Here is a 14057-nt window from a genome sequence, read left to right as displayed (position 1 = left end):
ATTTATAACACAGCAATTTTTAAAATCAATTGAAAGTGTTAAAAAAGAGATTCGATGCTGCAGTGGGAAACAGGAGAGAGCATAGGAGATCCCTCGCAATCTGCTCGCCTTCTCAAGCGGTATATCGAGGTGCTGCCACCACCCCAAGCAAAAACGCACATCATCTTGCTCCCTAGTGCAGTTAGTTGAACATAACCTGGAGTGAGGGCCCTGCACATTGGCACCATCCCAGTAGTGACCCACCCCATTATCTCAACTAGCACTTAACCCTGGCTGAGCATCCCACATCGACCATGAAGTATACACCTCTACATCTTAGGGGCTAACAGTCTGGGCTCTTCTTCACCTAATGCCGCAGCCAGAATACATGTTTAGGCATCCCTTTAAAATGAGGTACTTATTAGACTTGATAACATTTATAATGCATTGCAATTTCAACCTCTAAAAGGCATCACAGATGAAATCACAGGATTAAGCATATACAGGCAGACACCCTAGCAGGAATGTCTTGCAACAAAATCCCTCATTGCTTATGACTTCACATTACACATGTGATTTACAGTCCCTCCATAGAAATAACATTAGCAAATGCACTTCGCCTGCAATTGCACCTCTTTGCCTCCAGGGGATGCCCTTCTCCAGCCCACCCCTAGCTGCCCCGCTGGCTCCCCGCACGGCCAGCACCCTCGCGTGCTGCCGCGAGAACCAGCACCGCAGTTCTGATCTGCCCGCTCCAGCGGGCAGAGGAGAAGACTCCCGCCGGTCCGGATGGACCTCGGGGAGAGCGGCAGCACTCCCCCGGCCTCTCTTTCTCTTCGGGGCCCGGGGATGGGGTCCCGAGCCCCTGGGCCATCTTCATGGGGGTGCGACGACATCCCCCGGCTTGGCTTCGTTCTTCGGGGTCCAGAGTTGGGATCCCAGGCCCCCACCAGGCATCTTGGCTGGGAGCGCAACGGTGCTTCTGACTTGTTTTCTGCTTCGGGGCTCGGAGTTGGGGTCCCGGGCCCCTTAAGAGCATTCACGGAGAGCACGACGGCGCTCTTCGGCTTTTCTTCACGCGCAATGGGGGTTACACGACGGCATGCCCCCCTTCTTCTCAGCGCCATCACTGGGGCCTGGAGTTGGGGGTCCCGGGCCCCCGATCTCTCTTTGAGGGGGATGCAATGACACTCCCCCTCCCTCGATGACCTCGGGGGCCAGGGTGGGATCCTGGCACCCCTAGGTGGCATTTTCACGGGGAGTGCAACGATGCTCCCCTGCTTTACTTCTTTCAGGGGCAGCCCCCGGGACCTGACCCACCTCAGGGTCATATTGGAAACCAGTCGCGGAGCCCCAAGCGCTTCGTCGCCGGTCCTCGCAGAGGTCAAAGGTCGCCTACCTTCTGGGGGGCGTATCTTGGCCCCCAGGTGGCCGATCTTCCTCATCTTGGCCTCTTCTCCTCTTCTTGCTCCTGGTGGCACTCCCCAGCCACTGGGAGCACTTTCCTTCACCCTCTGGGTCTCAAGGAGGGTGACCTCAGCAGGGAGCTGTCTTCACTGGCTCTGCACCAGCCCTTCTCCTGGCTCTCCTCCTTGGCTTCTCTTTTCCTTGCGCAGAGGACCAGGCTTCAGCTCACTGGTCCTGGGCTCCCCTCCTGGCGCTATTCAGGATCCGGGGACAGTCAGAGGGGTCCTCCTTCCAATTATCCATGGCGCCAGGCTCCAGCACCAGTCTTCCTCAGCAGACCACACCCCAGAGAAAGCTCCTCTTCCTGTGCAAACTCTTTTAAAAGAATTTGTAGGGGCTGGCAGGAACTCTCTGTTTGCCCTATCAAACAGCGACCCATCACTTCCCTGCCCCTGTCCTTCCTTCCTGCCCAGTCCTCTGTGACTGTTCAAAATGGCGTCATCCAGGGGTCTCATGCCACCTGGTCTCTGAGAGCCCCTTCCCCCTCACTGCCTTCTCTACAGAGCAGCTTGGTGCCTGGCCCCAGGTGTCAGCTGCTGATGGATGAATCTGTAGCTCCACCCATCTTCTCTTCTTGGAGTGGAGGCCTTCGCCCTTGGAATGCTTGTTGTGTAGGGCTTGGCCTCTGATGCTACAGCTTGAGGAGGAAGGTCATTAATTCAGCCTGGAAGGTCAGCCCCAGCCAGGCCCTGGTTATATGAGCTGACTGCATAATTCCTGCCACACCGTTCTATCTGTAGCTGCTCCTGGGCTGCGCACGCCAGGAATCTCCCCTGCGCAGCCCCTACACATGTTTCTAACACCTACCATTGAAGAGTTGCCTATTATTACATTCAAATATTCATCGCTTATTCTAGGATGGCTCTACTAGAAGCTGCTGCTGCTGCTCAGCTCACTAATAGGGTGGGTACTGGTAGCCAGTGGACAGCAGCATTGAGTTTGTCCACTGAGCACTCGCCACCAATAGGACATTATGGGTTTTTCTGTTAGAATAGTGTCTTGTTGCTTCGCTCTTCCTATCTGCGGGTGGTAGTCAGGATGGTTGCTATCTTTGAACACAATGTGGTTAGTCTGTGACCTTCACATGCACCTATCACTGTTGACACCAAAGGCATGAAATGTCAAACAATCCTAACGTGGTGCATTTTGAGCAGTGGTGCCATAGAACAATAACAGTACAAAGAGTAAAAATATTCATATATGTTACCCTTGTAACACTATAAACGGGACAGTTTGCAACAGGTATAACTGAGCAGAGGTGTGCAGGGCAGAACTGCCCTACAAGACACCGTAAAACTCTAGGACAAGTTAAAAAAATGTAAAAGAAGAGACTGTTGAGTTCTAGACTGGAGAGATTTGAGAGTCTTAAAATATTGGTGGCTGGTCTGTGTTGTCACAACAGACTTCCTGAAATGACCCTGTGAAGAGGCACAGCCAGATGGTGGACAGCTGCAGTAACAGAGTTGTTTGTTTCACAGTTTCCTTTATTCTCTTAGTTAGAAAGTTCTTGTTCTTCTTGCAAACCATAGGAGATCCTTGATTGGCAGTAGTAATAAACAGAATACTTCTTCTACCATTTGTATCTTGCTTTCGATATTAATATGAGCACTGTTCCATTGATTTTAGTATCTACATTTTCAATTTCTGGGATATATAACATCTTCTGAAGGAGTTCCCAATGCCTGGTGGATGTGATGAGCAATACTATTTTAAATAAATAGCAATTCTGCATACAAATACAGAAAGAGTTCCTGTACATGTGAGGTGTGTGGGGGGCGGAGAGGACCGAATAACACTACTACGGTTTTCATATTATTGCTTATGTGCTACAAAAGTACAGAGTGCAGACCTTTGTACACAGTCATAAAACATTCAATATTAGGAGGGTCAATACAAGAAAAAAAACAGAGGCTACAACGACCTACACAACATTTTTGTTATTTTATGAAAACGTTGTAAAATCCATTAGGAACAATACTTGAGATGTTTGTGGCCACTTGTTACCTATTTACCAAGACTCCTCTCCTCTTCTCCCTGGCTCCAATTTAGTTGTTTTTTCTAGATATAATCACCTTTTTGGAGAGATCCACCAATCTCCCCAATGAAGTTATGTATAAATTCAGTTCTTGGAGCAACAGCCAATCCGAAGAAAGACAAATCCAGGTAGGACATGACCTTCCAACCTGCTGTCACTGTGAGGACTTCCCCACGTCCTTTTTACACAAAAGAATCACCATGGAAACAGTGTACCGAGAATCAGGTAGATCTGCTGTTTTGCACCTCCAGGAAGTTCATATTTTCTGCATGTGGCTGAAGGCTCTGAAGGAAGGTTACCGCTCTGTTCCTCCAAGCATTGGTTTTGCATTATCACTACACTCACCCCAGTGTGTTTTTTGTTTACATTCAAAACTCTGCTTATTGAGACGTTAAGTGGGTGATAGGCCACTGGTTACACCGATTTTAAGCCCTATCCTATCCCCCAGGACAATTGTTGTGCTCTATTAAAACAATAAATGGCGTCCTGCAGTGGCCTCTCTGGTGCACGCCTAGAAGAAGCAAGTCACAGTCCAGGCATCACGCGAGGTCCTCTATTCTGATAGGTCCACAGGGACAAATATACCACACATACTGACGATAGGACGCGTCTCTAAGGAAAGCGACAATTTGCATTGCTATGTTTTCTTCTTGAAGGGTTTTCCTTCCACAGATTTACTGAAAAGCGGACATTTGCTTGTAGAAGACGGCTAGAGTTACATTTGCTGTAGGTTCTGTGTTGGCCTTCCCATGTGTGCAGTGTCCTCTATTGCAGTGATTAGCTTTCTGATAATGCATAGGGGATTGTAATGCTTTGCTGGTATTTTTCTTAAGTAGTGTTATTGATTAGAAATGATGACAAACAGCTAATGAACGGATTTGTAATGAGGTTGATGTATAGTTTATTTGAAGAAGATTTAATTTCTCTAAATGGCTAGAAATATTGGGGATAGATAGCTGCAGAGTGTTTTGGTTCTATGAATAATGAGTTTCAAAGTATTAAAACCATATTTTTGTGCAAGTGGTGGTGGGTGTCTGATCCAGTCAGAACACTTAACACTGCTCTACCTTGGGCCAGAAAGATAGCCAGGTGGTTAATCTGAAGTGGGGTGCTCCCACTCTCAGTGTGTCATCTAGCCTGGTTAGACAAACCAAGAACCCACCATATGCTTTTGAAGGTGCCAGGCTACAGGTATTCTACATTCTTGCCTTGGCGCTGGATATATGTCTCTGCAAGGACATACTAACTGAAAGCACTAAAAATAAGGATTTATCAAATCATGTCTTATTGCTAAATTGCCTAGCTGGTTTGTGATCCATTGATCACTGCTTATCAGCATTTTGCTGCCCCTTTGTTTCCATGTTGATTTTTAAATAAACATGCAACAAAACATAATCATAATAAAAATCAAAGGATTTGTGCCGTCACATCCTTTTGATGAACTCGGGGTGAAAAGGACACGTGATGCCACTTCCTCTACTCTCATAACTTTGGAGTGTTGGGTTATTTTATTAATCTATCCATTGGTAAACTTTGGCGCCAGGCAGCTAGATCTCTGCTGCTGAATAGCTGAGATGTGTTTGCTTGCATCAAGGACTTCTTATTTGCCTAGAGTGGCCTAAGCTGGCGCAGTGGCAAACCCAACGCCAGCTACTGAAGAAGACCCAACTACGTACCCTTTCAAAAGTATTCCAAGAGTTTCCCGGAAGTGACCCTCTTAGGCCCGACGCTACAGGGTTATAATAAGTCTGGCTGAGTTTTTGAGCAGAACAGCCTGATAGACAGTGCTGTTTTCAGCAGGCAGCATTTGTGGTGCTGCACAGATTGTAATACAATTTTAAAATAAGACATTTTATCGAGTTCTTACCATGCAAGCCACAAAACATAGCTGCAGGGGCAGCTGTTCCACTAGGGTAGAGGAGCGTCTCCGCGCTGCTTTCTCGCAGTGCAAGAAGCAGAAACATAAAAGGGTACTAGATTTTACCATTTTATGTTTGTTTGCCGGCGGGCAGGTTGACGGGGCTGCTCTGCGAGCAGCCAGAGCTGGGGAGGAGTAGTATGGCAGGGGAAGAGTAGTATGCCCACTCCTGAGGGCACAATGACTGTTTGGTCGGGGCCTTCCAAACCAGTCATGCACACTCTGATTTTCTCCATGCAGGCTGCAATGTAATACACAGTGGGATACAGTCCCGTGTCCGAAATTCACAAAGATAAACAAAGAGTGACGAGGTGTCAGTTTACATAAAAAACAACAAACTTGAACTTCAAAAACTGATCTTGCAAATGACTACTGAGGGAAAAATGCAAGGTTTCCTTAGCTAAAAAGAATTCTTGTTTCTCAATATCAAATCTCCACGTACCCTTGTAATTTACACTCTGCCCAAAATCCATAAAAATGAAACCACACCACCAGGACACCCCATAGTTTCCGGCTGCGGCTCCATCTTAGCGCTATTGGGCCAATATGTAAATTCTTTCATAAATTTTGTTCCCAAAACCGAGTGCTACATCAGAGACAGTATGCTCAACTTGGTTGAGAAACACCCCTTCAACATTGACACTGACATTCTTTGTACCTTAGATGTAGAATCTCTCTACACTAATATACCACAAGTAGAGGCAATGCTGATGATTGAGCATACCCTTGACGAAAAACCCAGTCCCCATAATGTACCCACCATTTTCATGTTACAATTGCTGGAACTGTGCCTCACAAGGAACTTCTTTTTCTTTGAAAACAAATTTTATCAGCAAGTGAAGGGTACATCTATGGGTGTCGTTTAGGCACCAAATGTAGCAATATTGTCAATGAACCATTTGGAAACTTCCAGAATTCTCACCCAACATAATCCATTTCATGAAGGTATCACCTTGTGGAAACAATACATTGACGATATTTTTTTAATCTGGCACTCCACTGAAAACAGTCTCAACCAGTTCCTGCACTGGCTCAACAATAACTGCCAAGGCCTCACTTTCACTGTCACACACAATAGAGCTTTCATAGCATTTCTGGAACTCACCATCCATCACTCTAATGGCGAACGGATTACCAGTTTATACAGAAAGCCTACAGAACGAAACACTTTACTCAAATATGACAGCAATCACCCTCGTGCATTGAGAGACTCTCTCCCTTACTCACAATTTCTATGCATCAGGAGGAATTGTTATCACAAAGAAGACTATTTATGTGAGGCTTCTGTACTTTCATCAAAACTACAAGCCCATAGATACCCATGACGCCTGGTGCGCAATGCGCGCAAAAGAGCCTGGTACTTTCCAAGGGAAGTGCTCTTATCTCCCAAGCCCAAAAGTGATCAAAACCGAATGGTTTGCATTATTACTCTTTCACCTGTCTCCAACGCCATACGCAAATCAGTTCTCAATCACTGGACAATACTTAATGCCGGTACCATGAGCATTGACGGTCCACTGTTTGCTTTCCGAAAAAGGCGAAAGATAACAGACTACCTGGTCAGGGCAGCCCTTCCTACTCTAAAACCACCAGCTACCCTAACCGAACTATGGGGACTTAACCCCATTCTAGGACACGTAAAGGGTGGTAATTGCAGTGTGTGTGAGTTCACTATCGAAGGAAAATAATTTACTTTCAATAATGTTAAGATCAAAAAGTTTTACCAATTGTAATTCTTGTAACGTAATTTATGCGATTCAATGCCCCTGCGAAAAAATCTACATAGGATAAACAACACAGAAAGCACGCATCAGGATCTGGCAACATCAGAGCCGAATCCGTTGCACAATGCCCAATGCACCATGGACTGGACCACCCTGTTGTGAACTAAATGCTCTCCTTTTTACCTCCAATATGTACAAGTGTATTTCGATATTTCCAATAATTGGTTGTTAACCTCATTCAGATAACATTGCAGCTTTATGCCACTTTTTCGTTCAGACATATCCTCCTTCATGGTTCCTCCCCATTTTTAAGGGTTCTTCAAAACACCCACATTAATAATCATTCACTCACTGTGCCGCACATTTTCTCCCCCGTACTGTTTATTGAGACACCCACACCCAAGATGGCCCCCACAATCACAGCACTAGTCTATGTGCCTCCTCGGGCTTTCCCACGGTTATTAAAACACTCCTGGCCAGTGTAGCACAGAGCTTCCATACCGAGCCATTGTGCTCACGCCACACGTCCACCGACTATCTTGGACCCCGTGTCTCCCAGCACCGTCCGCAAGGATCAGCTTTAAGGTAAGCCTCGCGCCATCAGCAACTGATCCCATCTATACCCCGCATTAGCTACCGGCTGACGCTTCACTAATTTTCCCGGCAGGGATCATCGCGTTCCCGGCCTCCGTATACACCCACCAATGCCATAGGCGCGGCCTCAATTTGAAAGGTAAACTTTTACGGCTTTCCTCGGTATTAACAGATTCTTGTTTATCCTACCCCAAACACTCCCCTAAATCACCGCTTTTTTCCCCCGTAGTGCCCGCTTCACAGAGACCCATGCCGTCTTCTCCGCAATCCTTTTAATTATAAAGGTTCATCAAGGTAAGCCCCAGTGGTGCAACTAGCATGGTTATCCCCTCGCAGCCCTTCACTATTAGTGGGTTAGCTACCCGCTCTTCCAGCACAGTTTCAACTACCGGTCACACTGTGACAGTGATGTGCCTTTGTTGTTTTAGCTTTTTATACGTAAGACTCCCATCGGTTATGACTGTTTATTAAGTGCAGTTGCACTACCGCATTTTTCACCATTAGCTCAAATAAGCATGTTATCTTCACTATCCATTATTTTCTATCCGCCACAACTCCTTATTCCCCACGAACACCTGGCATCAAACAGACCTAACTAAACCATAACCACTCTCAGCCCGTTTTTAAATTTACCCACAACCATCACTACCATTTAGCATGTAATGTGTTTATGACCACATTGAGTGTTTGTCCTACTAAGTATCTTCTGCTTGCACTTTGCCAACTGGGAAGGAGCCTATAACGACCCATGTTTTTTCTCCCCCTTTTTTCCACCTTTTTCTTCCCAAAACTTCAATATGGTTATTTAGTTGTATATATTTAATTGTGCAGGCCTACAGTATCACTGTCCTGATGATGATCCCAATAATTTTGTGAATGCGATCGAAACGACGTCGACCTTTAAAAACACTGTGCACACAAACAATTATGTTATTATGTGTTACGGCTGTTGTTACTTATCATGCTTGTCCTATCATGTACATTTGAGAACAAGCAACCCTCTCTGTTTTACCTGATTGTCTTGTTGTTTTTTATGTAACCTGTCACCTTGTCATATCTTTGTGAATTTCGGATACAGGACTGTATCCCACTGTGTATTACGTCTGTCCCTTGACAGTATCTAATAATTTTGATTAAATTGCACTATCCGGCTGGATAGAATGTATATAATTGATTTCTTTCTATATTTATTGCCTGTTCTGATTCCTCCAACAAGGACCATTGTTTTCCTCAAAACTGATACCCTAGGTCCTTGGATACCTTATAGGTGCCCCTTGCGTTAAATATTCCAGAGCAGATTTTATTCGCTAACAAAAATGCTTTCATAAAAAATGTGCAAAGCCATCTTTTAAATAGCACATATACTAATCACGAAGATTTATACTAGGCAATCATAGTAAAAGATATAAGCCTGCAAGTGAATAAATAAGTGCAGCTTAAGTTAGCCTAACTGTCAAAGCCATGTTAACTGAAAATAATGCATTCACATCAAAGGCCTGTTTTCATGTTGAGTCATTGTTTGCACAAGATGTTTTACTCTTTTTTTCTGCAGATGTTGTAGTTTTCCTGCTAGCTAGTGAATAGGCACTTGTTTTGTAAGATAATTAGTAAGTTCCAACAGGAAAGAGAGGGGGCAACATAAGAATTAGTCATGAGAAGAACAGTCTCGACCACAGCATGCAAAATATGTAACCTTTTAATATTTATTTATTTAAACTTATAACGCGCACAGCTACCCATAGTGGGTTTCCCGGCGCTAGGGATAGACTCGAGAAAGAAAAGCAGGTGATAAAGATGGAACTGATACATCAGACAGAACACTCAAAAAGCAAAGTTTTGAGTCCCTTCCGGAAACGAAGCATGTTTGTCTCCAACTTTAAAGTCACCCGTAAAGCATTCCAGAGCTTAGGGCCCAGGTGGAAAAAAGACCGACCACCCATTTTTACAAGCTTAAACCTTGGAATGATGAAATCACCATTCTCGGATGATCTCAGCATACGGTGAGGTTTATAGGGTTGCACCAAACTCTGCAAATATTTAGGCGCCGAGTCTTGCCTGATCTTAAACAGATAACACAAGGCTTTAAATTTAATGCGACTCGGAACTCTGAGCCAGTGGAGATCGCGCAAGGCGTAGGCAGCAGAAGTTCTTCTTGGGACATTACGGAGGAGACGGGCAGACGCATTTTGCACCACTTGAAGAATTTTGGTTGTTGATACGTTCAGCTCCGAGATAGAGAACATTACCGTAATCCAGGCGGGAAACGACCAACGCCTGGACAACAGTTCTCTGGGAAGATATGGGCAACATCCATAAAATTTTCTGGAGCCATCTTAGAGTAACAAAACAGATGGCAGCCACCTTTGTAGCCTGCTGTCTCATGGATAGTTTTTCATCCACAAGGAATCCAAGATTACGAACTACCGCCGCTGGTTGTGGGAGCGTCCCCATATCACTAGGCCAATGTTGCGGCCCCAGAGATCTTTATTCTATCTATCTAATGTCTAAAGTCTTTTGCACCAGTATGAGAAAATGGGGAGCTTGCCTATTCCCAGGAGTTTACTGAAATTCTCCTGCAGGACATAGGAGATGAAAGAAAATAATGTTGCATATTACATAGAATTTTGTATATTCATATTAGTGTGTGTTTCCAGAGTAGCGGCTGGATTCCTTCTCCGACTCTCTGACTGGAGATTCATGTTTGAATTTCTGATACTTCTCTTCGTGCGAGGTTGCTTTACTTATTTTTATTGGTCTGCTGATTTGGAGCTCATCAGAACTCTTCATTCAGTTTCTGAACTGACACCTTATTTTCAACTTATACTAATATATTTAGATTAAGGTACTTCCTTTATGGAATAAACTTGCCGCATTAAACAATAATTACTATTGTCTTGACTTATGCCCTATTTTACCTTACATTGAAATATCAATTATAGAACTATGTTAATTTCCAATGCTGATGCTTAAAAGGCTAATTTTATTGGATACAATCATTAAAAACTAAAAGAAATTAAAATAAATCCCTTTAAATCATACAAAACTCTCTTTATTGACTGAACTAAAAGTCATTAATGTTGACGGAAAGAAGGTGCACCAGGAATGAGGTCAGAATCAATCAGAAGAATATTGCCTTTTCACTTAGATGTAGTCCTGTTAGAGGGAATAACCTCTCAGGTATACATCCACAACGGACTATTGTATTGGATGTATACCTGCGAGGTTATTCCCTCTAACAGGACTATATGTAAGTGAAAAGGCAATATTCTTCGTATTACACTTAAGCCCTGTTGAAGTTCCCCCAGGGAACGAAACGCATTGGCTGATGTCCAATTTTTAGAAATTTTCTACAATAAAAGAAACTGCTGGACTTATTCGATGAATCTGACTACATTCCTGGATCACCTTCTTTCCGTCAACAGATTCTGTCCCGCTGGTCTACAGTTGAGCTTAACTGCAGCAGGCTCAAGAAGTGGATGCACAGAACACTTATCATTTTTTGTATTTAGGGATTGAGGTGCTGAACCGTTGGTCAGCCCCTGCTGGAGGTTCTTTTTGTGATAAAAGTCATTAATGATTTAACATGTCAGTTGGATTAATGTAGATGATTGCTCCTTACTTCTCCTAGTCGATGAGCAAATGTCCATACGACTAGTGGCGGGGTTATTTAATGATTACACCGAAGATTGATGTATTGTAATACCGGTTTCCTAAATTACAGACAGCAATTTTAGGTAACGAATGTCTAATGAATATGCTACTATTTGACAAGTACAACAATTTCAAGATTCAAGCAAGAGAAGGAGCTCAAATCTTCCTATGCCATGAAAATACTTGAGCGTGGTAAGAGGACATTGTTGCGGGCTGGACCAGCCTCCTTTTACATCCAAGCAGAATAGAAAAGGGTCAGTGAGGGTAAAGAATTTGAGACACCCACTTTTATAATTGCAAATACATCCTTTTAATGTCATCTTCAGCCCCTTCACTGTAGAGGTTCGTATGAAACTGGACAATTTCAATTTTGCAAATGTTATGAAATGATGTTCATTTGAGGAGTTGCAGGAACACCCCCAACAAAAATAGGATTTTACAAGGAATTATTCAGGTCAATTAAATTAACAAACTGACTATTTTAAAGTTTATAATGGCACTTTCAGATTGAAAAAGTTAGACTGCTTTCTCGGCCATTATTGTCCTCATTGCAGTATTTTTTTTTTTTGCTGGTACAATATCCCACATTAACAATCAGATGCAGGAGACTGCAAGTATGAATGTTTTTACTGAGGTCACTGGCTTGGGACTAGTATTGTGGTTATCAGGGCATGATGACAGGCTGCTCCCGGCAGAAGTGGCTCACAGAAGGCACCTTCCAGATCACCAGCACTGTTGTGTTGCAGATAATGTCATTGTCACTGAACTCTCCTACTGTAAAATCCTTCCCACTGGCTTTGCCAGATTCCCTGTCCTCAACAAAATACTGGGGTCAAAAGGTCAGTGTTCAGCGCCCTGCGTCCCTCAGCACTTCCAATACGGCCTACAGCCCTGGTCGGGCTTAGACCGCGGGGGCCTCTGGAGACCAAGAGCCTCGGATGCCTAGGGTCAGGCTTATAGCACAGGTAACTTATGCCTGGCCACCCCAGAATTGTTGTCTTTCAGGGCCTACCCCTCAACACTCCTGTGATGGCTTTTCCTGAAAACCCTCATGTCCCTGTCCTCCCACAAGCCTGAGCTTTTATGTAAAATAAGGTGTGCACCGTGGGCCTTCCCCTTTGCGCTCTCTGCCCAATCTCTTTCTCTAAAGCTGCGCTCTACAGGTAAATGCTTCGATCTCGGGGGCCTTTCCCAGAAAAGACAAGTCTAAAATGCCACAGTGAAGCTGGGGTGGGCAAGACACATGCCTCATGAGCAGGTAGCACACCAACAGAGGAGCAGTGAACAAAAATAAGCTTTTACAAGGAATGTTTCGGATCAATTCAATTAATAAACAGACTATTTTAAAGGTTATAATGGCACTTTCAGATTGAAAACGTTAGACTGTTTTCTTGACAAATTATTGTCCTCATTGCAGTTTTATTCGTTTTGCAGGTACAATATACCAAATGTACTTTTTGGGTAACATTTGTTCCACATAAAAAGGTTTTGCAGTAGAAAATCAAGTTATAGGTAAAACTAAACAAAATGTGTACAGTTCCCCAAATTGCAATTCATATAGGATATTAGAACATTGGAATGTTGGTAGCTCCATTGAAGACAATGGAGTGCTCCCTGCTTCTACGGCCTGGTAAAGGCCCACAGAGCAACAGTCCAATGTTTTACAAAGGCCTCTCGGAGCTCGAGGGGATTTAAATCCCCTCAAGCTTCGAGAAGCCTTTGTTTTTTTTGTTAGAAAATTCTGCCCTCTAGTGGCAGAAGGTTCTAATAGCCTTATAGCCCTTTGTAGCGGGGCTATACCGGCTAGTAAAGTCCCGGTCCCTTGTTGAAGTCCCTCGCCTTTGGCTCTGGCCTTTAACGCGGGAGCTGGGCTATAAGGCTACATTATGAGCAATGACCAATCCTACAAATGTAATTTTATTTCCCTTCCTACAGGTTTGCACACGATGGACAGGCAAGTGCGTTCAGTTCATGCATGAGCCCCCACCAGGGTATGAGGCCTCTTACCTTTGTTATAAACATTGGTTGGAAGCTGCACGTTGCTGAGAGATGTGTTCACCATCATGTTATTAAAATGCTCATTTGATTCCAGGACAAATTCATCTCCAAGTTCCACATAGTTTCCGTTCTCGTCCTTCTCGTTAATCCGAACAGAATTGTAGTAGTCAAACTGGTGGGGAAGAGAAGAGAGTGTCATAGACTGGGAAAAGCTAGAATCCTCCTGGGGATAAGGGGTTGGGAATGAAAATACCATTAGAACCTCTGATAAGCTCTTTTTCAATTAGGGAAAATCATTCAAAATCACCATCTTACCCACAAGCAATATAAACACTTGAGTTGATCATTGACAATAAAACATATTCTGTTCCTGTATTACATTCATTGTGCTCATGAGATGGCCAGTCTTATTTTAGATCATTAATGACTTTGTTAATTATTTCCTGACAGCCTTCTCTCTCTTAGTTGCATATATTGACAATTGGAACCTAGAGCCCAGCTTGATGCTCACTTTGAGCCATAATTCACTCAACCATGCTACCAGATATTAACTCTTGTGGGTCGCGGCCGCCCCTGATTCCTCTGGGCACCCCACTGAGCTGGTTGACAAGTTTGCCATTTGCGGTAGGCCTCGGCACACCTGCAGGCCAGTCACCGTCAGACTGGAAATAAAGGAGTGAAATAAAGTAAA

The 14057-nt window shown here is 44.1% G+C and overlaps 1 protein-coding gene across 1 annotated transcript in view; it reads right to left on the bottom strand.

Annotated features, from left to right (window-relative positions):
* CACNA2D4 (calcium voltage-gated channel auxiliary subunit alpha2delta 4) overlaps positions 1–14057 on the bottom strand; it is a 924019-nt gene that overhangs the window by 630708 nt on the left and 279254 nt on the right. The window contains exon 5 of the mRNA XM_078673672.1: positions 13376–13538. Within this exon, the coding sequence (XP_078529798.1) occupies positions 13376–13538 (163 nt within the window). The remainder of the gene's footprint in view (positions 1–13375; positions 13539–14057) is intronic.

The sequence above is a fragment of the Lissotriton helveticus genome, chromosome 1_1 (assembly GCF_964261635.1).
Source record: "Lissotriton helveticus chromosome 1_1, aLisHel1.1, whole genome shotgun sequence".
NCBI lineage: Eukaryota > Metazoa > Chordata > Amphibia > Caudata > Salamandridae > Lissotriton > Lissotriton helveticus.
Note: the sequence above shows the minus strand (reverse complement) of the source record. Positions and strands in the feature narration are given on the sequence as shown.